The 21,365-nt window shown below is 45.7% G+C and overlaps 1 protein-coding gene across 9 annotated transcripts in view; it reads left to right on the top strand.

The window, feature by feature from the left end:
* PXK (PX domain containing serine/threonine kinase like) overlaps positions 1-21,365 on the top strand; it is a 96,509-nt gene that overhangs the window by 60,237 nt on the left and 14,907 nt on the right. For all 9 annotated transcript variants that reach the window (XM_008260843.4, XM_051851521.2, XM_051851520.2 and 6 more), the window contains 9 exons: positions 115-192; positions 649-722; positions 1,249-1,323; positions 6,425-6,529; positions 7,050-7,151; positions 10,504-10,665; positions 11,074-11,191; positions 12,716-12,794; positions 15,241-15,289. In XM_008260843.4, the coding sequence (XP_008259065.2) occupies positions 115-192; positions 649-722; positions 1,249-1,323; positions 6,425-6,529; positions 7,050-7,151; positions 10,504-10,665; positions 11,074-11,191; positions 12,716-12,794; positions 15,241-15,289 (842 nt within the window). The remainder of the gene's footprint in view (positions 1-114; positions 193-648; positions 723-1,248; positions 1,324-6,424; positions 6,530-7,049; positions 7,152-10,503; positions 10,666-11,073; positions 11,192-12,715; positions 12,795-15,240; positions 15,290-21,365) is intronic.

The following is a 21,365-nucleotide window of genomic DNA, read 5'->3' as shown; positions in this document are numbered from 1 at the left end:
CTGTCCTTCAAATAAATAACATAAATCTTAAAAAAACAAAGACAGAATAATATGCAGAGCAAATAGCCCTTTCCTGAGCTGTTTGACTAACGAATTCCCCAAATGTCTTTGCAGAGATCGCCTTACAGCATGTTTCCATGTTCTTCCGGTCAGAACCAAAGTGGGAGGTCGTAGAACCACTGAAAGACATAGGTGAGAGACTGGTACACTCATCCCAGAGCTGTATGCTAGGGCTGCGCTTTCCCGGATGGATCCCAAGAAAGCTCTCATTCTTTTTTTTCCTGCCTACTGCCTGAGGATGCGGTCCTTAACTTTTAACACTTAAAACCTTGAACCTTAGCTCAATCCCCATCAGAGGATGTAGGTGGAGGTAACTTTGAGAACCACTGTTCATCCTCATCTGTACTTTCCACTAACCCAGGCTGAAGTGCTGTTTTCCTACTATGTCCTTGAATACTTTTTGTGTTTGCTGCCTTCTTTCATTGTGTGCTTAACCATACCAACACTATCAAATGGTTGTCCTGCTCTTGTTTACAGAGCTGTGGGTAAAATTGCCAAACTTAATGTACATTACTTGTCAATGAAATTTATATCAATTGTTGAAGAAAAAATTATGCAGCTGTAAACACATCTTTGCTTTTATGGCAGGTTGGAGGATAAGGAAGAAATATTTCTTGATGAAGATAAAAAATCAGCCAAAGGAGCGCCTAGTATTAAGCTGGGTGAGTCAATTTGCTTCACTTACCAACATCTTCTGATCTGTTTACAAAGGCAGAGTTGACCAATAACAAGAGTTGTGCTGGACTCTTAAGGGACCATGGGAAAACTTGCTCAGTCTACATCAAAGGAGAGTCACTTTTAAGTCATTTTGCTACACATTTGGTTATATAGGTGTAATTATATTTGGTTGACTAATAAATATTTAGAAAGAAATGGGAACAGCTTAAATTGCTCTCTGGAATCTCTTGAGGGTTGATAGTTTTAGAGTGTACTCCTAAGAAAACACTTGGATAGTACTTCATTTTATCTTGGAGTTCTAGAATGCATTCTGTTAATGGAATGAGATAAAGTTAAGCCCTGGTATCTGTATGTTTACACACCACCTCTCCAGAAGGGCCTTGAGGCAGTAGGACTAAGTGTGGTTTGCAGTCATGTATTTGGACAAGTAAAATTAAAGGGAAACATGTATATGGAGTTTTTCTTGTGATAACCAAGACAGAGCCCTGATACTTCTTCCCGTGTTTTCAGGCTGACCTTGGCCCGGACAAGTACTTGTCAGATAAAGATTTTCAGTGTGTAATCAAACTGCTGCCTTCCTGTTTGGTGAGTACAGACAAGTCCTTCTGTTATTCTCAGTGCTGGTCATAGATTCACAGTGGTTTTTGTTGTTATTTTGTGGACTGAAAATACTCTGTAGGCTCAAGAGAGTGGACAAGTACACTGGGTTTCAGTTCAGGCTAAAGTTGTAGATCAGAGGCCTTTTATAAGGATGTTCATGTCATCTCTACAACCCCAGAAACATGGTCATTTAAATAGAGGTTTGTATTTTAAGCAGCTATCAGTAGGAAAGCGACCACTTCCTCTCTTATTCCTGTTGGCAGTATGTAGATCAGTGGCACTGAAAGGTCTGCTTCTAGCCCCGGAGAACAGCTAATAAGAGTAGTGAGGATTAGATTAGATTAGCCAGTTGAAGGAAAAGCAAGAAAGCCATTTTGCTGTCTCAGTTACTACTCTGAAAGGCTAACTAGTTGGCGTCATTTATGCTAACTCACAATGTTAATACAGAGCATTCAGATAGGTGCAGAATGTGTTCAGCAAAGAATACTCTAGAGGTTGGCACTGTGGCATAGCAGGTAAAGCTGCCATCTGCAGTGCTGGCATCCCCTATGAGCACCAATTCAAGCCTGGAAGCTCCACTTCGAATCCAGCTCTCCGCTGTGGCCTGGGAAATATAGCAGTAGGAGATGCCCCAAATCCTTTGGCCCCTGCACCTGCATGGAAGACCCTGAAGAAGCTCCTGGCTCCTGGCTTTGGATCAGCTCAGCTCCTGCCTTTGTGGCCATTTGGGGAGTGAACTGGCAGATGGAACTTCTGTCTCTCTCTCTGCCTCTGCCTTTCAAATAAATAAATAAATCTTAAAAAAAAAAAAAAAAAAAAAAAAAAAAGACTAATCTGGTAATTGGTCAGGGAAACGATTAAGTTCCTTACCTGCGTGAGGACAGAAGACCCTAGAATGTGTGGACTAAGCACAGTTACACTGTCTTGTCCACTTGGCAGTTTCATTTTTGGAGAAGAATGTCTTGTCAAGGCAACAAAACCAAGCTTTTGATGTGACACAACATGTGGTCACAAAAATGCTGTGGCCTTGAGTTTGATGGGTTATATGACCCAGGCTGTCAGTACAAGTTATAAATTTATTTTAATGTGCTTTTTTAAAAAGAGCTAGTGCATACAAGTGGTACATATTAATTAAACAAAAGACAGAAGACACAAATAAGTAAACATAAGAAAATAAAATTCATTTGTAATCCTAACCAGCCAACCATGAGTATGAACCAAAATATTCACTCATTAACATTTATTTTATGATTGTTCAAAAATTATGTATTATTTTAAAATTTGATTTTGTTTAATTAGTGGTGCATCTTTATAGTGTAATACTGACTACAAAGAGGTGTCATTGACTCTACCTTAGTTTACTCAACTAATTTACTAGACATTTGGATCACCTGCAATATCTTAAGATTTATTTTGAAAGGCAGAGTGATAGAGAGAAAGAGACATCTGCTAGTTCATTTCCCAAATGGCTGCAATGGCCAGGGCAGGGCTAAGCCAAAGCCAGGAGCCTGGAACTCCATCCAGGTGTCCGATGTGAGTGGCAGGGGCTCAAGTACTTGGGTCATCTTCTCCTACCTTCTCAGGCACATTTGGAGGGAGCAGGATCAGAAGCAGAGCAACTGGGACTTGAACTGCCATTCTCATATGGGAAGCCAGCATCCCAGAGGGCCACTTAATTGGCTGTGCCATAGTGCCAACCCCAACACCTCCAATTTTTTGTGTTTATTATTTTTAAAAAATGAACAAGTTTAGCTAAACATTTTTACCTATCATTAATTGTTTTAAGAGAAAGCATTAATAAATAATATGTAGGGAGATATTCTGAGACGACATAAATATCTTATTCTTTATGAAACCTATTAGTTTTAGCATTCTATGTATTTGTCTTTTATTTATTTTTAAAGATTTATTTTATTTATTTGAAAGACAGAGTTACAGAGCGAGGTAGAGACAGAGCGAGGTCTTTCATCCGCTCGTTCACTTCCCAGGTGGCCACAACGGCCGGAGCAGTGCCGATCCACCAGGAGCCAGGAGCTTCTTCTGGGTCTCCCATGCAGGTAGAGTGGCCCAAGGACCTGGGCCATCTTCACTGCTATCCCAGGCCACAGCAGAGAGCTGGATTGGAAGAGGAGCAGCCAAGACTAGAACAGGCACCCATATGGGATGCCGGCACCTCAGGCCAGGGCTTTAACCCACTGCGCCACAGCGCCAGCCCTTGTATTTGTCTTTTAAAAAAAATTAAAATTTTTATTTATTTGAAAAGCAAGGAGCAAGAGAAGAGAGAGGGAGTTCTTGAATCTGCTGCCTTACTCCCCAAATGCCTGCAGTAGCTAGGTCTGGGTTAGGCTGAAGCTAGGAGCTAGGAACTCAATCCAGGTTTCTCTTGTGGGCAGAATGGACCCAAGTACTGAAGCTGTCACCTGCTGTTTCTCAAGGTCTGCTTTAACAAGTAGCTGTAACCAGAATTTGAGGCAGGACTTAAACCTAGACACTGGAATGTGGGATAGGAGCATCCAAACCATTGTGCCAAACACCTACCCACAATATGATTTTCCAACTGCATCGTTCCTTTTTTATTTATTGGTTGGCATTCTACCATAAGAAAGAGCTTCCCTTCTTTGCTCCTTCTTTATAACAGTATGGAACCAAGAATTTTGTGGTTACTCATTGAGTTTCTGTTTGGGGAGATAAAGTTGTTCTGTTTAGATTGTATTCTATTTATGTTGTGTAATGCTTGCATAACTGTGTTAATATACTGAAAACTATTGAATTGAGACAGCTGTTTAGCCTAGCAGTTAAGATGCTGCGTAAGATGCCCTTGTGTACCTAGGTTCCATTCCTTGCTCCAGGTCCCAACTCCAGCTTCCTGCCAGTGTACACCCTTAGAGGCAGCAAGTGATGGCTCAAGTGATTGGGTACCTGCTGCTCACATGGGAGACAAAGATTGAATTCCTAGCCCTTGGCTCCAGTCCTGTGCAGGCCTGCTGCACAATGAACTGGGTCTTCCTGAAACAGAGTGGGAATGCGGGGACAAGGACGCAAAGAATGGAGCCAAGACAAGTCCTGATCAAGGCTGTTTATTGAACAAATCCAGTAGTATTTAAACATGACCAGTTGTCTACAAGAAGGAACACAAAAGATTTACATATCAAAAAGGCTCTTAAGGTTACAATAAAACACTTAGGTAATAAATGCAGGTTTCAGGTGTGACTGATTATCTATATTATCTCTTGTGAGAGGTTTAGGTTCTTCCTGCCTCTTCCCAGAATCTCTCTAGCCCAATTGTCTGTGCCCGAGAAGTCTCCATTCATATGTTTAAATGTAAACAAAGGGAGAGACTACCTGTGGCTGCCCACACAGTCCCAACTGTTGCAGACATTTGGGGGAGTGAACCAGCAGATAGGAGCTCTGTCACTCTGTCTCTGTTTCCCTATTTCTCAAATAAATAAATTAATTAATTAAAAAAAAAAAGTTCAGGGGCCGGTGTTACAGCATAGCAGATGAATCTGCCACTTGCAATGCCAAAATTCCGTATGGCCACCAGTTCGAGTCCCAGCTGCTCCACTTCCGATCCAGCTCCCTGCTAATAGCCTGGGAAAAGCAGCAGAAGATGGCCCAAGTATGTGGACCAGGAAGAAGCTCTTGGATCCTGGTTTTGGCCTGGCCCAGCCCCAGCTGTTATGGCCTTCTGGGGAGTGAACTAGTGAATGGAAGATTTCTCTCTCTCTCTCTCTCTCGCTCTCGCTCTCTCTAACTCTATCAAATAAATAAAATATTTTGAAAAAAAGTTGAATTGTACACTTTGAATGACTGAATTATAAAGGCATCTGAGTACTTCAAAAAGTTCATGGAAAATGGAGTTAAAAAATAGGCTTGTGGCTAGCGCTGTGGTGTAGTGGGTAAAGCCTCCACCTGCAGTGCCGGCATCCCACATGGGCACTGGTTTGAGTCCCAGCTGCTCCGCTTCCGATCCAGCTCTCTGCTTTGGCCTGGGAAAGCAGAAGAAGACGCCCAACACTTGGGCCCCTGCATCCACATGGGAGACCCTGAAGAAGCTCCTGGCTCCGGGCTTCGGATTGGCACAGCTACATCTGCTGCAACCATCTGGGGAGTGAACCAGCAGATGAAAGACCTCTTTCTGTCTCTCTGCCTCTGCCTCTCTGTAACCCTGCCTTTCAAGTAAATAAATCATACAAACAACAACAACAAAAACAAACTCAACAGCAACCATTATGATGTGATAATCAGGAGAAACCTCGTGCTGAGTTACATATTTTCCTGAGCATACTCTTCCACCCCACAACCCACCCATGCCAGCCCTCCAAAACCCCTGTGAAGCTCAGCTCCCTTGGATTTAAATTTTCATGATATTCTGAGCTAGTGGGCATTGTCAGACCTGTCTGGAGCCAGACTGTTAATGTAACCAGGATTCCAGGTCATCTGAGGACTTTGCTTCCAGTCATTAAAGAATTTGTCTTTTCCCCACCCTGCTTGGTTGACGTCAGTATCCCCATCTGAGGACACTGTGAATCATCAGGCTGCAGACTCGTGTACAAGGGCAGGAGGATTCATGCCGGCTGCGCTGGGAGAGTGCTGAGATGCTGCTTTTGCTCATTCTCTGGCTGTAGTGCTCTCCCACTTGGCACCGAAACAGCAGCGTGAATATTAAGGAAAGCTGTGTGAGCAAAGACATGTTTATCCCAGTTCCCAGTTGGCTCTTCCCAGATTTGGCTGTGCTCATGACCAGTTTACAGAGGCAGAATATTGAAACAGTATTGTAAAACCTCGGGCTTTCCCCCTCTTTTGCCTGCACTGGGAGGCTGCACAGGCCGAAGCAGTTCCCTTCACGTGCAGAGCTCTCCTCATCAGTTACCCTCTTCCTGTGTCACTGGCGCTTGGGTCGTTCCGTTCCCCCATCTGAAGAAAGAGGAAGTGCTTGATCGCCCAGTAACTTGAAAATGCCACGCAGTTGAGGAATACCATCACATTTGTGTGCAACTAAACCAACAGGAAGGTGCTGGCTCTGTCTAACCAGCTCCTGGATCCCCATACAAATCAGTATGATTTTCTCTTTTTGTTTTGGCAGCATCCTTACATCTACCGGGTTACCTTTGCCACAGCCAGTGAGTCCTCCGCATTGCTAATTAGGATGTTTAATGAAAAAGGAACTTTGAAGGATCTCATCTACAAGGTATTTGGGGTGCAAGTTCATGGACATAAAGGAGTTCTCAAGTCCCTTTAAAAGCTGTTGTGGGATGCTTTAGCCCTGAGATTCCAGAAGCTAGGGCCCTCCCTGACGTTTTACTTTGATTTTATTTAGAATTTATCTTTATTTTATTGATAAAGACTCTACCCAGTATGGTTAAAAAGCATTCCTTTGCCTACAGGAAGGAAGGTTGAATGTTTAATGATTACATCCATTACAGTGTGGGCTACTCTCTTAGGTTTGTATCTTGCCCTTAACAAAGTTATAATAATTGTATGCAAGATGTTGGAGTCTCCCACGGTTAAGACCAGGCGTATTTTCCTGACCTAGTGAAGGGACAAACAGCGAATCAGCTACACAGACCATTGTTTAAAACCCACATTCTTTGTGTGGGTGGGCCACCCTGGCACCCTCAGTTCTGTGGAGTGCTCTCTGTGCAGGGAGCCTGGGTGCAGATATCTGCTTCTCTGCTGCCTCCGTATACATTCTTTGTTCTCTTCCAAAGGCAAAACCAAAGGACCCATTCCTAAAGAAGTACTGCAATCCTAAAAAGATTCAGGGCCTTGAACTCCAGCAAATAAAAACATATGGACGGCAAATACTAGAGGTAAGAAATATTTAATTTTATTTAAGTTGCATTGGAATTTCATCCAGAGTTATGTAATTCTTTTGAAAAAATTCTCAGGGAATGTCCAAAATCACTGAAGTTGTCCGATTACTTATATATTGATATAGTATTTTCATATTTTACCCCAACAAGCAAATAATTGAGGTAAAGGTGGCAATAATTTAGATGTACAAAATTCTGAAAGCTTGGGGCAGGTATCGTGGCACAGCAAGTTTAGGCCACCACTTGGGATACCAGCTTCCCACACTGGAGTGTCTGGGGTCAAGTCCTGTCTTAACTTTCAATCCAGCTTCCTACTGGTGCATACCCTTGGAGGCAGCAGATGATGGCTCGAGTATGTGAGACCCTGCCACCCATGTGGGAGACCCAGGTTGATCTCTAGCCTCCTGGCTTTGCCCAGCCCGCTCCTGTGGGGAGCAACCCGGACTAGACTAAGTTACTGGAATTAAGACTTATTCTATGCATCTGCTCTCCCACAATATGGCGCTGGGAGAGGAGAAAACAGCTTCTACACAGCTGCCTCTTGCCAACTTGAGTGATGACCTCCAGGAGCTGATCCTGCTCCTGATTGGAGGAGAGCAGCGTACTCGGCGTGTGGGCAGCTGAGTTGGGATTGGCGGAAGAGGACTATAAAGGAGGAGAGAGACAACATGCACCAGGAACATCTATCTGAAGGAACACCTGTGCAGCCCCCGAGAGAGCCGGCCGGCGGTGTGCTGCTCCCCCGCGGAAGTGGGGAATGTGGCAGGGGGAACCGCCCTTCCACGGAGGTGGAAGGGACAGTAGCCAACCCGGGAAGGACCAGCAGCAAACCCGGGGAGGGCCGAGCAGACGAAAGAACAACGCAGGGTCCTGTGTCGTTCCTCCACGAAGATGGGGAGCGACAGCTCCCCAGACATCTGGGGAGTAAAGTAACTAGTGGATGGAAGATCTGTCTATTTCTACCTCTTTCCCACTCTCTCTGTCCATGTGCCTTTCAAAAAATTTTTTAAAAAGCAGGCTTTTAAAAGTAAATAACACAATGTTACTTTTTTAAAAAAATTCAAAAACTTTAGCTTTTGGAATAATTGGGCATCTGATTTTTGAGAACTTTACTGTGTGGATTCTAACTTTCATGTTGTCTTTGGTTGGTCTTTATCTCTATGCCAAGATCTTGGTTTCTGTTATATCACCCACATGCCCAAATGGTTCCCTACAGAACCAGCAGTGGAAGCCTTTCTCCACCCTCTAGACCAGGGGTGGAGAACCTTTTTTTTGCCAAGGGCCTTTTGGACATTTATAGCATTGTTTGTAGAACATACAAAATGATCAATTTAAAAATGAGCCCACTATAGATTTACTGAATTTTGAGTGTTGCCTGTGGTTGCCTTGGCAGAGCTAGAGCAAATGATTTCATGGGCCTCCTAGAGCCCACAGGCCACAGGCCGGACATTCCCCACCCCTGCTCCAGACCATATTTTCCAAGGCTTTCCAATCCTATCAATCAAAAAAACAACATAAGCATGTTATATATGCTTAAATCTACAAATTGTATACATGTGCTACTAATATATAAGAGTACTGCAAAAAAGTTTGCAGATAAATGAATTAAAATTATTTTTGAAGTTCATGCATAGTTTTTCTGTAATACACATTTTCTATGAACTTTGTGAAGACCCCCTCACATTTTTTTAGATTTTAGATTTATTTCTTTATTCAGAAGGCAGAGTTACAGAGGTAGAAGGAGAGACAGAAAGAAAGAGATCATCCATTTACTTGTTCACTTCTCAGATGGCCTCAATGACCAGGACTGGGTTAGGTAAAAGCCAGGAGCCAAGAACCACATCCAGGCCTCCCACATGGATGGCAGAAACCCAGTACTTGGACTATCTTTTGTTGCTTTCCCAGGATGCATTATCAGGGAGCTGGGTCAGAAGCAGAGTATGTAGGACTCAAACCAGGCACTCTAATATGGCACTCTAATATAAGCAGTGGCTTAACCTACTGTGCCATAGTGCCTGCCCCGTCCTCCCCATATTTTGTACATTATAAGTTTTAAAGTAGTAAGATCAAAAACAACTAAAGGAGACGTTATAACGCTTTCTTCCGGTCCTCTGTGATTGCCTGCGGCACCTGTGAGGTGGTCATGGCTCTCCCGGACAGTGTGTAGGCCTCTCTCTTACTGGGTGAGCCACTGTTTGGGTGGGAGCCTGTTGTGTGTTCCTATTAATAAGCAGTCACATCTGTCCTGAGGGGAGATTGGACAAGGGGTGTTTTGCACCCAACCATGTGTCCCGAGGAGGTGGTGGAAGCATTGGTGTAAGCTTCGCTCCTCATTGGAGCAGGAGTGGGAGCCAGACTTTGCCCTAAACAGAGCTGCCTATTGGAATGAGGAAGTGCTTCACGCAGACCCATTTGACATCAGAGCTGTTAACTTCAAGCAGATGCAGCTGCTTCTCTAGTTTCTGGAAAAGAGCGAGGTTGGTGTTGTATCTCACAGCTGGAGAGTCTTCAGTGTCACTCTCTTTCTCTGAAGAAAGGGATAGAGGTGGCATTTTCTTTTCTCCAGGAGTCACCCCAGTGACCTGTTTGATTTTGTTTCAAAATATGTTGACCTTAAAAAAACATAAACAGGCCTGGTGCTGTGGCATAGGTTAAGCCTCCATCTGCGGTGCACTGGTTCGAGTCCTGGCTGTTCCACTTCTGATCCAGCTCCCTGTTAATGTGCCTGGGAAAGCAGAGGAAAATGGCCCAAGTGCTTGGGCCCCTGCACCTGTATGGGAGAGCTGGAAGAAGCTCCTGGCTCCTGGCTTTGGATTGGCCCTGCTCCAGTCATAGCAGCTAGTTGGGGAATGAACTAGCAGATGGAAGACCTCCCTCTTTCTCTCTCTTTCCTTCTCTCTATCTCTGCCTTTCAAATAAATATAGAAATCTTCAAAACACACACAAATGGGGCCAGTGCTGTGGCACAGCAGGTTAAGCTATTGCCTACAGAACCAGCATCCCTTGTGGGCACTGGTTTGAGTCCCAGCTACCTCACTTCCTTTCCAGGTCCTGCTATTGTACCTTAAAGGCAGTGGAGGTTGGTCCAAGTCCTTGGGCCCCTGTACCCCCATCAGGGAGCCAGAAGAGGCTCCTGGCATTGGACTAGCCCAGTCCCAGTCATTGCGGCCATTTGGGGAGTTAACCAGTAGATGGAAGATTTCTCTTTCTCTGTCTTTCCTCTCTGTAACTGACTTTCAAATAAATAAATGTTGAAAAACAGACGAACAAACAAAAACCCCAGATTTGAAGCTGTGTGATACCTGAGTGAGTTGCAGAGAGAATGTGACCTGTGTGTGTTTTCTGACAGGTACTAAAGTTTCTGCATGACAAGGGATTCCCTTACGGGCATCTTCATGCCTCCAATGTGATGCTGGAAGGGGACACTTGCCGCCTGCTAGATCTCGAGAATTCCTTACTTGGCCTGCCTTCCTTCTACCGATCTTATTTCTCACAATTCAGGAAAATCAATGTAAGTACTGAAAGTAATGATGCAGCAGGTTCATTTTGAGGTGTGACCATGACCTGCCTATGGAAGAAACGTGTGCTAAGCGGGAAGTGCCCCTTTGGGTAGGCCTTGCCCATGGGCTGTGTTTCGCCCATGGAACATTGCCATATTTCCCCGAGACTAAGTTACAAGGGTGAATGGAACAAGGGATGCAGTAGAGTCATTGACTGGAGGACCCTGGAAGGTAAGACCATGACCTTGGGTCTGAACAGTGCCTATTGAGCATTCACATAAATCTTCCAAATGGTGTCCTCACCACTGGTTAGATGTAGTGCTGTCCCCGGAGTAGTTTCTCAGTGGAGGCCTGTGGCAGAAACATTGGGGTTCAGAAAGCCTGGCTGAGGGTGACCCTGCCACTGCTTTCTTCCACAGACATTGGAAAGTGTGGACGTCCACTGCTTTGGCCACTTACTCTATGAAATGACTTATGGACGACCGCCAGACTCAGTGCCTGTCGACTGCTTCCCTCCTGCCCCGTCCATGGCTGTGGGTTAGTATGGGGTTTGGAGGGGTCTCTGGGCCCTTGTAATTGGCAGAGCTACTCACCCCCTTTACAGAGTTCAGGAAAGACCCACACAAGTTATCATTGACCATAACTAGAAATTCCTAACCAATTCATTTATTATGTTTTTAAGATTTATTTGGTTATTTAAAAGGCAGAGTTACAGAGAGAGAAAGAGACACAGAGAGAAAGGACCGTCCATGTGTTGATTCGCTCCCCAAAATGGCTGCAACAACTAGGGTTGGGCCAGGCTGAAGCTGCGAGCCTGGAACTCCATCCGGGTCTCTTACCTGGGTGGCAGGGGCTCAGGTACCCGGGCCATCTTCAACAGATTTCCCAGGCACATTAGCAGGGAGCTGGATAAGAAGTGAAGTAGCTGGGACTTGAACAAGCACTCTTATGCGATGCCAGCATTACAGGCAGCAGCTTAACCCACTGTACCACAACGTCTGCCCCTAATTTAAAAGTAGATCAAATTTAAGTCGTTTACTTAACTACGGTATCCGCTTGTCAAGTCATCTGAAGCCATCAGAGAATTCCCTATAAATAGCCTTAGAGTCTCAAAAGCAGGAGGATATACAGAGAAGTATGGCTAGCGTGAGTGTGATGCAGAAACCAGCGTAGGGCAGCTGGAAGCCGGCCTTGAGGACTCGGACCAAGGCTGGTATGAAACATGCAAGGAGCAAGAGAGCCCTTAGCCAGAAGCTTGGTAGATAAGAGAGCAGGGCAGGCAGGCAGGCAGGAATGTAGACACCTAGGCCAGTTGGATCCAGGCACTGTTCCAGCATTACCTGGGGGAATCAAGGACAGCCAGCAGGCAGGAGGGAGGCACCCCTAGGAAGAACTGAATGCAGACTCATCCATGGACCCTTTGGTCCCCTCCATAGCCCACCCAGAACTCATAGCTGTGGCCGAGGGGATGGCAGGGGGCTCTTGGGCCACTGTGGGTGCAGGTCAAGCACCCACCAGGTGTTACTGTGTCAACAGGGCAGGCAGTTCCAGAGACTGTTCTATACTGAGTTTAAGCAACTGAAACTGAGCAGTGAGCTGTGGGTGGGAAAGTCTGGCTGCTCTTGTTTACAGCATCCAAGGTGTTGGATTCAGAAGACAGCAACAGCTGGCATTTTGTGTGCTGGTTTAGGTTAAAAGCAGGCAAGCAGCAAAATGTCTTTCAGGTTCAGAGTTGTACTTCTGTGTCATGTCTACTTTCTCCTTTAAGAGAAAAACACACGTTTATGAGTGCTGCGGTGACTCCTTCCTCCAGGGATCTTGGAATGTATTTAGCTTTCTGTCGGCACGTGGTTTCTGAACCATTTCTTTGAGCCATGGGTAACCCCAGTGTTGCCACCCTCCCCCTCCCCCACGTGTGCCATCTGTCTGTGTGCGAGGAGTTTTGACACTGTCCCCGTGAGCCTGCAGACAGCTGCTGCCAGGCAGTGTCAAACTTTGCATCGCCAAGTGGGTTTGCCAGCATGTTCTGCGGAACTAAAATGCGTATCTGTTCATTTCAAGTGGCCGTGTTGGAGTCTACGCTGTCTTGTGAAGCCTGTAAAAATGGCATGCCCACCGTCTCCCGGCTCTTACAGATGCCGTAAGTCACTCCTGCGCGTCGTCGTACTTGTGACAACTGTGTCCAGCACCATGCCGCCGTGTCCCAGCACCTGGGACCTTAGTGTACTTGGTCGCAGTCCCTGCGGAGTTGAAGTGACTCGTGCTTGCTGATGCTCACTCTCCTTCTCCTGTGACCGCTCCCTCCAGTCTACTCCAGTCGGCCTGCCCTCCTTTAACACCAGGGTCATTTTGCCGCGTGCCTCTCCTCTGTTGACACGTTGTGTGCGTGTACGTGTGGCAGCCCCTCTTTCTCCTGACCCTGTCCCAGCTCACCAGTCAGTCCCCAGCCCCGGGGAGCCCACAACTTGGAGGGGCCGCCCTCCCTGAGGAGGGTGATGTCGTTCTGGGCTCTCCTGCTTTTGCTTGTTCCTTTACGCACTGGGTGTGATTTAGTAAACATCTGGTGTGTGTGCCAGGGACTTATTCTCTCTTAAACAGTTGGGAATAGTTTATCGGAGCAGCTGAGATGGCGCTTTGGGACTTCTCCTTTAGGTGCCTCTTCCATCCCTTCACGTAGGGTCAGCAGCTGGCTAAGAAGGGCAGGCTGGGGTCACACGGACTGACAGGTGGATGCCAGCTTCACCGTGCCTACCTGGCCAAGCGTGGGCACGTTTCCTGTCCTCTAGAAGCGGGATTGGCGGAGCTGTGAAAGGGGGGACGACAGCTGAGATGGTTGAATGAAATGGTTCCTAATGTGTGCCAGCCGCTTAGTAAGTGCCTTTTAATGTTGGTGGAGGTTCACGTTGATTGAGCTTAGCGGTTTTCAGTCACCACAAGCCGTGCAGTGCAAGGGTCTACCAGCTTGTTGAACAGATAAACTCAGGAAACAGCAAGATACAGAAGGCGAGGGGAAGCTGGGGTGCGAGTGGCCGGAGCTCACAGGAGATGGAGACCATGTCAGGTTTCTTGTTGCTTCCCTCCACAAGTGGTTCAGAGACCCGGGGAGGCTGTGATGGACAGGGTAAGCAGACCCCTGTCCCGTGGACGGAACATTGTCCTGTTTCACTGACAATGGGGCCTCCATCTCCACACTTAGTGACAACGTGAATATGAGAAAACAGATCTAGCTTGAACACAGAACCAGTTCCACGTGGACTTTCAGAACAAAGCGCGTCTGCGGTTAGGAGCATACCAGAGCTTGCGTTTCCACTCCCTCCTCGAAGCTTTCGGATTTTTTTTTTTTTTTTTTTTTTTTTTTTTTTTTGACAGGCAGAGTGGACAGTGAGAGAGAGAGACAGAGAGAGAAAGGTCTTCCTTTGCCGCTGGTTCACCCTCCAATGGCCGCCGCTGCAGCCGGCGCACCGCGCTGATCCTGGCAGGAGCCAGGAGCCAGGTGCTTCTCCTGGTCTCCCATGGGGTGCAGGGCCCAAGCACCTGGGCCATCCTCCACTGCACTCCCTGGCCATAGCAGAGAGCTGGCCTGGAAGAGGGGCAACCGGGACAGAATCCGGCGCCCCAACCGGGACTAGAACCCGGTGTGCCGGCGCCGCAAGGTGGAGGATTAGCCTATTGAGCCACGGCGCCGGCTCGAAGCTTTCGGATTTTTCTCCCCGTCTTCTACCTGTCTTTCTTCCCTGTGAATTTCAGTCTTGAGGAAGGCAGTAGGAGAGGTGGGAGCCATGTTCAAACTAAGACGTGTGGCTGGGACGGGGATGGGACTGGGATCATCCTGGGCAAAGTGAGCCCTGTGGGTTCTGCTGGCAACACGGTTCCTGTCTGTCCAAAGGGGGATGAGCTAAGGAGACTCTCACAGCCACTGGGCACTACCCAGGCAACCCTTTAAATTTGCAGACCTGTGTCTGCCAAAGCAGGCTGGAGTTCCCCGCCCGTGCTGCGTGAGCCTTTTTTTTTTTTTTTTTTTAACATAATAATATCTTTTTGAATAGAAAATTCGTGTATCCTAAAAACCCCTGTTTTTTTTTTTTTAATGAAACATGAGAAACACTTAGAATAAAATGATTTTCCTCTTAGATTTCAGTCAAGACAATTCCTTTCCATTTATTTGAACGTTTTTATTTTATTATTGAGGACTAGGATACGTTTTTTCTTATTCTGAGACAAGGGGGAGAAAAGAGGAAAACTGATTACTCTGTGCTCTATATTTTGTAGACCATGTTTTTGGAAATAACCGTTTGCAATTTTTGCCCCCAAAAAACTGTGTTTCTTCATAGTGGAGAATCAACATACAATCTCACAGCCAGCCCTGTGGCCCTGGTGTGAGGCTGGGGGGTGTACAGTCCTGAGGTCACTGGGTGGCTTATGAGCTCTGTCTGTTGATAAACGTGGAATGTGGGATTGGTTCAGGGCCGGGCAGTAGTGGAGGAAGGGAGACCTCGTGGGTGAAAGGTGTCTTAGTCTTCTTGGATACTCTTCTGAGAGTTCAGTGGTTCAAGAAAGATTTTTTTGTTTGTTTCTTTTCTTGACAGATTATTCAGTGATGTCTTACTAACCACTTCTGAAAAGCCACAGTTTAAGGTAAAGCAAATCATCTTTTTAAAAAACTTTTTGGTGTAAACTATAAGTTGATTTTCAAAGCTAGCTTTTTATTTTTATTTTTATTTTAGCTAAAACAGAAAAAGACATAAGGAGGAATTTGGAAGCAGTCACAATGCCCTATAGTTTGGAACTAGTGTAATAATTTATAGTACCTCTATTTGCTGACATATTTTTTAACTTATAAAAGTGAAATTTATAAAGCTGTTATAGAAATATGGAACATGCTTATGATTTGGGCAAAGGTTAACAAAAGCAGGAAATAAAATACAAGGTGTCTTCAAAGAGTTGATGGAAAATGCATATTATGAACAAACTATGCATGGATTTCAAAAGAAATTATCTTACCTTTACATTGTGTTTTCTATGGACTTGTTGAAGTGTCCTCTCACACAGGGTGTGAAATGACATCTCTGTCATCTCCTGAGAAGCAGTGATGTTGAGAAGTGTGGTGGAAGGAGCATGGACTTCCGAAACCTCCAAAACCACACTGACACCTTAACTTGCTCTTATGATACCAACCAATGCCTACGATAGGGTTTCCTCAGGATGTGTAGCAGCATCTCCAACATGTAGGAATCCAGTAATGTAGGTCTAATACTAATCTCTGAGGCCTGGAGGCTAGAACGTCAGGGTTAGGGTAGTACTTGGGCCATCTTCTGCTGTTTTCCCAGGCACATTAACAGGGAGCTGGATCGAGGCGGAGGAACTGGGACTTCAGTTGGTGCTCATAAGGGATGTGGCATCACAGGTAGCAGCCTAACCTGATGCACCACAGCACCAGCCCCTACCCAGAACTTTTTTAGATTTAAATTTTTTAAAGAATAATCAAAACGGAGTTTAACTGCAGGCCTGCTGTCTGTTTTCTGGGTCTAGACTCCTTATGGTTTGAAAAGCTAATAAATTAAGGAACAAGGTTGCCGGCACTGTGGCATAGTGAGTAAAACCTCTGCCTGCATTGCTGGCATCCCATATGGGCTCTGGTTCTAGTCCCGACTGCTCCTCTTCCAATCCAGATGTCTGCTGTGGCCCAGGAAAGCAGTAGAAGATGGCTCAAGTCCTTGGGCCCCTGCACCCATGTGTGAGAAACCAGGAAGAAACTCCTGTCTCTCAGGGCTTCGGATTAGCTCTGATCCGACCATTGTGGCTATTTGGGGAGTGAACCAGTGGATGGAGACCTCTCTCTCTCTCTCTCTCTCTCTCTCTCTCTGCTTCTCCTTCTCTCTTTGTGTAACTCTGACTTTCCAATAAATAAAAAAATAAATCTTAAGAAAAGAAATGAGGGCTGGATTTTTGGCACACAGGTTAAAACTGCCACTTGGTCAGTAGGTTCTAGTCCAGGTCGGGGCACCGGATTCTGTCCAGGTTGCTCCTCTTCCAGTCTCTGCTGTGGCCCGGGAAGGCAGTGGAGGATGGCCCAAGTGCTTTATGCCCCTGCACCCACATGGGAGACCAGGAAGAATTACCTGGCTTCTGGCTTTGGATCAGTGCGGTGCGCCGGCCGTAACAGCCACTGGAAGGTGAACCAACGGAAAAAGGAAGACCTTTCTCTCTGTCTCTCTCTCTCTCACTGTCCACTCTGCCTGTCCAAAAAAAAAAAAAAAAAAAAATGCACTTGGAATACTCTCTATATCAAATGCCTGTGTTCAAGTCTTGGCTCCACTTTGCATTCCAGCTTTCTGCTAGTGTGCATCCTCAGAGGCAATAGATGATGGCTCAAGTAGCTGGGTCTCTGCCCCCTTTGGGGGACCCAGGTTGATTTGCTGGGTGCCACTTCAGCAGGGCCCAGCCCTGGCTATTGCAAACATATGGGGAGTGAACCCGTGGATGGGAGATCTGTCTCTCTTTGCCTTTCAAATAAACTAAATAAATATACAAGTAAGTGGTAAGTCCAGAAGAAAACTGGGCTATTGTTAGAAATATCTCCCAATAATATTGAGAAAATAAACCTTTCATAGAGAAAATCCTCCAGAAGTTATAAAAGATTGTAATCAATAAAAGTAAATAGTGTGATATAAGGTAAAAAAATATAATCACTCGAATTTGTGTATGTTTATGTTCTTTTAAGCTTTATAGCTTTGTATATATTTATATGCACATTAGGTCAGTGGTGTTAACTGTCTTCACATCCTGGATAACAGAACTTGAGAACTGTGCCCGGCGCCATGGCTCACTTGGTTAATCATCCACCTGTGGGGCCGGCATCCCATATGAGCGCCAGGTTCTAGTCCCGGTTGCTCCTCTTCCAGTCCAGCTCCCTGCTGTGGCCCGGGAAGGCAGTGGAGGATAGCCCGAGTCCTTGGGCCCTGCACCCGCCTGGGAGACCAGGAGGAAGCACCTGGCTCCTGGCTTTGGATTGGCGCAGTGCCGGCCGTAGCAGCCATTTGGGGGGTGAACCAACAGAAGGAAGACCTTTCTCTCTGTCTCTCTCTCTCTTTCTGTAACTCTACCTGTAAAAAAAAAAAAGAACTTGAGAACTTACCAACCAAAGCTCTAGCCCTGCAGAGCAATTACCCTTCCCCTCGCTCATGGCATCCACCATTCTTCTTCTCTCTCTCTCTCTCTTTTTTTTTTTTTTTTAAAGATTTATTTATTTATTTGAAAGAGTTACAGAGAGAGGAAGAGATGGAAAGAGAGAGATTGTCCATCCACTGGTTCATTCCCCTGATGGCCACAAGGGCTGGAACTAGGCTAGTTCAAAGCCAGGAGCCAGGAACCTCTTTCAAGTCTCCCACATGGGTGTGGGGACCCAAGCAGTTAGGCCATCCTCCACTGCTTTCTCAGTCCATTAGCAGGGAGTTGGATCAGAAGTGGAGCAGCTGGGACTCAAACCAGCCCCCATATGGGATGCCTGCATCATAGGCAGGAGCTTTACTCGCTACACGACTATGCTGGCCTCCAGCATCCACCATTCTACTTCCTGTTCCCATGATTTTGACTACTCTAGATACTTTTTCTAAGTGAAATATTGCAATATCTGTCTCATGACTGACTTATTTTGCCCAACATAATATCTTCAGGATTCATCCTTGTTGTACCATTAGCAGGATTTACTGTTTTGGGTTGTTTTTGTTGTTGTTGTTTTGTTTTTGTAAAAATTTATTTATTTTGAAAGGCAGAATACAGAGGGAGAGAAAGAGCTGGCTCACTCCCCAAATGGCCACAATAGACTGGATTGGTCCAGGCCAAAGCTGGGAGCCAGAAAATTCATCCTGGTTTCCCACGTGAGTGGTAGGACCCAGGTACATGAGCCAGGATCCACTGCCTTCCCAGAATGTGGTAGCAGGGACCTGAATTGGAAGCACGGCAGCCAGGTCTCAGACTGACTCCTGGATATGGGATGCCAGCAACGCAAGCACTGGCTTGACCTATCTTGCCATAATGCCAGGTCCAGGATTTTCCATTTTTAAGGCTGAATAATATTCCAGTGTGTGTGTATACCATATTTTATTTATAATGTCACCATTGGCAGACATTTGGGCTGATTCTGCTTCTTGGCTGTCGTAAATGCTGCAATGAAAATGGGTGAACAGGGACCGGCTACCATTGCCGACATCCCACATGGAGGCCGGTGCAGTCTTGGCTGCTTCACTTCTGATCTGGCTCCCTGCTAATGCACCTGGGAAAGCAGCAGAAGATGGCCCAAGTGCTTGGGCCCCTGCACCCATGGGGAAGACCCAGAGGAAGCCTCTGGCTCTCAGCTTCTGTCTGGCCCAGCACCAGCCATTTCGAGGCCATCTATGGAGTGAACCAGCAGGAGCAAGTTCTCTTTTCCCTCCCTCTCCTTCTCTCACTCTCTTTCTCTAACTCAGCCTTTCAAATAAATAAAACAAATCTTAAAAAAAAAATAGGTGTGCAGGTATCTTTTTAGGGATCCTGTTTTCAATTCTTTTGAATATATACCCAGAAGTGGAATTGCTGGATCATATGGTGATTTAATTTTTATTTTTTTGAAGAATGTCCATGTTGTTTTCCAGTTCCTTCCTTCCCTCCCTCCTTCTTTCCTTCCTTTCTTTTTTATGATTTTTTTTTTTTTATCTATTTGAGAAGCAGAGTTATAGAGAGAGGGAGAGATCTTCCATCTGCTGCTTCACTCTTCAAATGGCCATCACGGCTAGAGCTGGGCCAATCCCAAGCCAGGAGCTTCTTCCTGGTCTCCTACGTGCGGCCCAAGCACTTGAGCCATCTTCTACTACCCTCCCAGGCCATTAGCAGAGACCTGGATTGGAAGTGGAGGAGCCAGGACTTGAACTGGCACCCATATGGGATGTGTGTGCCACAGGCAGAGAGGCCAAATCCACTATGCCACAATACCAACCCTGTTTTCCAGTTTTTTCCAGCAGTGCACAAGGGTTCTAGTTTGTCCACTTTCTATGCCAAACCTGTTATTGTGTTTTAATTTTTTAAAATTTATTTTCATTTTATTTGCAAGATAGAGACGGACACCAAAAGAGATTTTGTATTCATTTGTTCACTTCCAAATGCCCACAACAACTGAGCATGGGTCAGGCTGGAGCCAGGAGCTCAGAGCTCCATCTGTGTTTCTCACATGGTCGCAGGAAGCCAAGCACTTGGAGCAGCAGCTGCTGCCTCCCAGGGTGCACATTAGTAGGAAGCTGGAATCAGGATCAGAGCCAGGGATGTGGATATTCTAAGCAGCAGCTTCACCACTGCACTAAATGCATATTCCGCTATTTTACTTTAAAATTTTTTCTTTTTCTTTTTCTTATTTGAAAGGCAGAGAAACAGAGCTAGAGACACTGAGAGCCAGAGAGAAATCTTTCATCTGCTGGTTCACTCCCCAAATGCCCCACAATAGCTAGGGCTGGACCAGGCCAAAGCCAGGAGCCCAGAACACCATCCAGGTCTCCTGTGTGGGTGACAGGGACTCAAGTACTTGCGCATCACCACGGCCTCCCAGGATGCACAGTAGTAGGAACCTGGAAGTGGAGTAGCTGGGACTCAAACTAGGAACTCAGATACGGGGTGTGGGCATCTCAAGCAGAAACATAGCCATTGCTTCCAATGTCTGCTCTTATCTTATTTTTTGATAGTGGCCAGGCTAATGGGTATGCGATGATGTCTCGTTGTGATTGTCATCTGCATTTCTCTAATAATTACAGTATCTTTTTGTATGCCTGCTGACCATTAATTTACTTTCCTTGGACAAATGTTTATTTAGATCCTTTGCTCATTTTTTAATTGGGCAATTTATTTATTATTATTGTTAAGTTGCAGGAATTTCTTTATACCAGGCATTAACCCCCTGTCTGTAGGTGATTTGCAAATGTTTGTCTCATCCCATGGGTTGCCTTTTTACTGTGTTGCTACAGTGTCCTTTGTTGAACAGTTTTAAATTTTGATGAAGTACACTTTTTCTTTTATTGTCTGTGCTCTTGGCATCAAATCCAAGAAATCATTGCCAAATCCGATGTCATGAAGCTTTTGTCCTCTGTTTGCTTTTAGGAGTTTCATAGTTTCAGGTCATAATTTGGCTGTTGGATAATTTTGAGTTGATTTTTTTATTGATTTATTTTATTTATTTGAAAGAGTTACAGAGAGAGGTAGAGACAGAGAGAGAGGTCTTCCATCTGCTGGTTGACTCCTCTGATAGCCGCAATGGCCAAAGCTGCGCCGGTCCAAAGCCAGGGGCCAGGAACTTCTTCCAGGTCTCCCACGCAGGTGCAGGGGCCTAAGAACCTGGGCCATTTTCTACTGATTTCCCAGGCCATAGCAGAGAGCGGATCGGAAGAGGAGCAGCCAGGACTAGAATTGGCACCTATATGGGATGCTGGTGCTTCAGGCCAGGGCTTTAACCCACTGTGCCACAGCGCCGGCCCCTTGAGTTAATTTTTGTATATCATATAAGGTAAGGGTCTAGTGTCTTTTTTGTGCAGGAGGGTATTGAATTTTCTCACTCCCACTTATTATTTATTTAGTTTAAAGATTTATTTATTTACTTGCAAGGCAGAGTTACAGAGAGAGAGATCTTCCATCCGCTGGTTCACTCTCCAAATGGCCACAACAGCAAGGCCTGGGCCAAGCTGAAGCCAGGAGT

This window comes from Oryctolagus cuniculus, chromosome 10 (assembly GCF_964237555.1).
Source record: "Oryctolagus cuniculus chromosome 10, mOryCun1.1, whole genome shotgun sequence".
Lineage (NCBI taxonomy): Eukaryota > Metazoa > Chordata > Mammalia > Lagomorpha > Leporidae > Oryctolagus > Oryctolagus cuniculus.
This window is presented reverse-complemented; position numbering and strand designations above follow the sequence as displayed.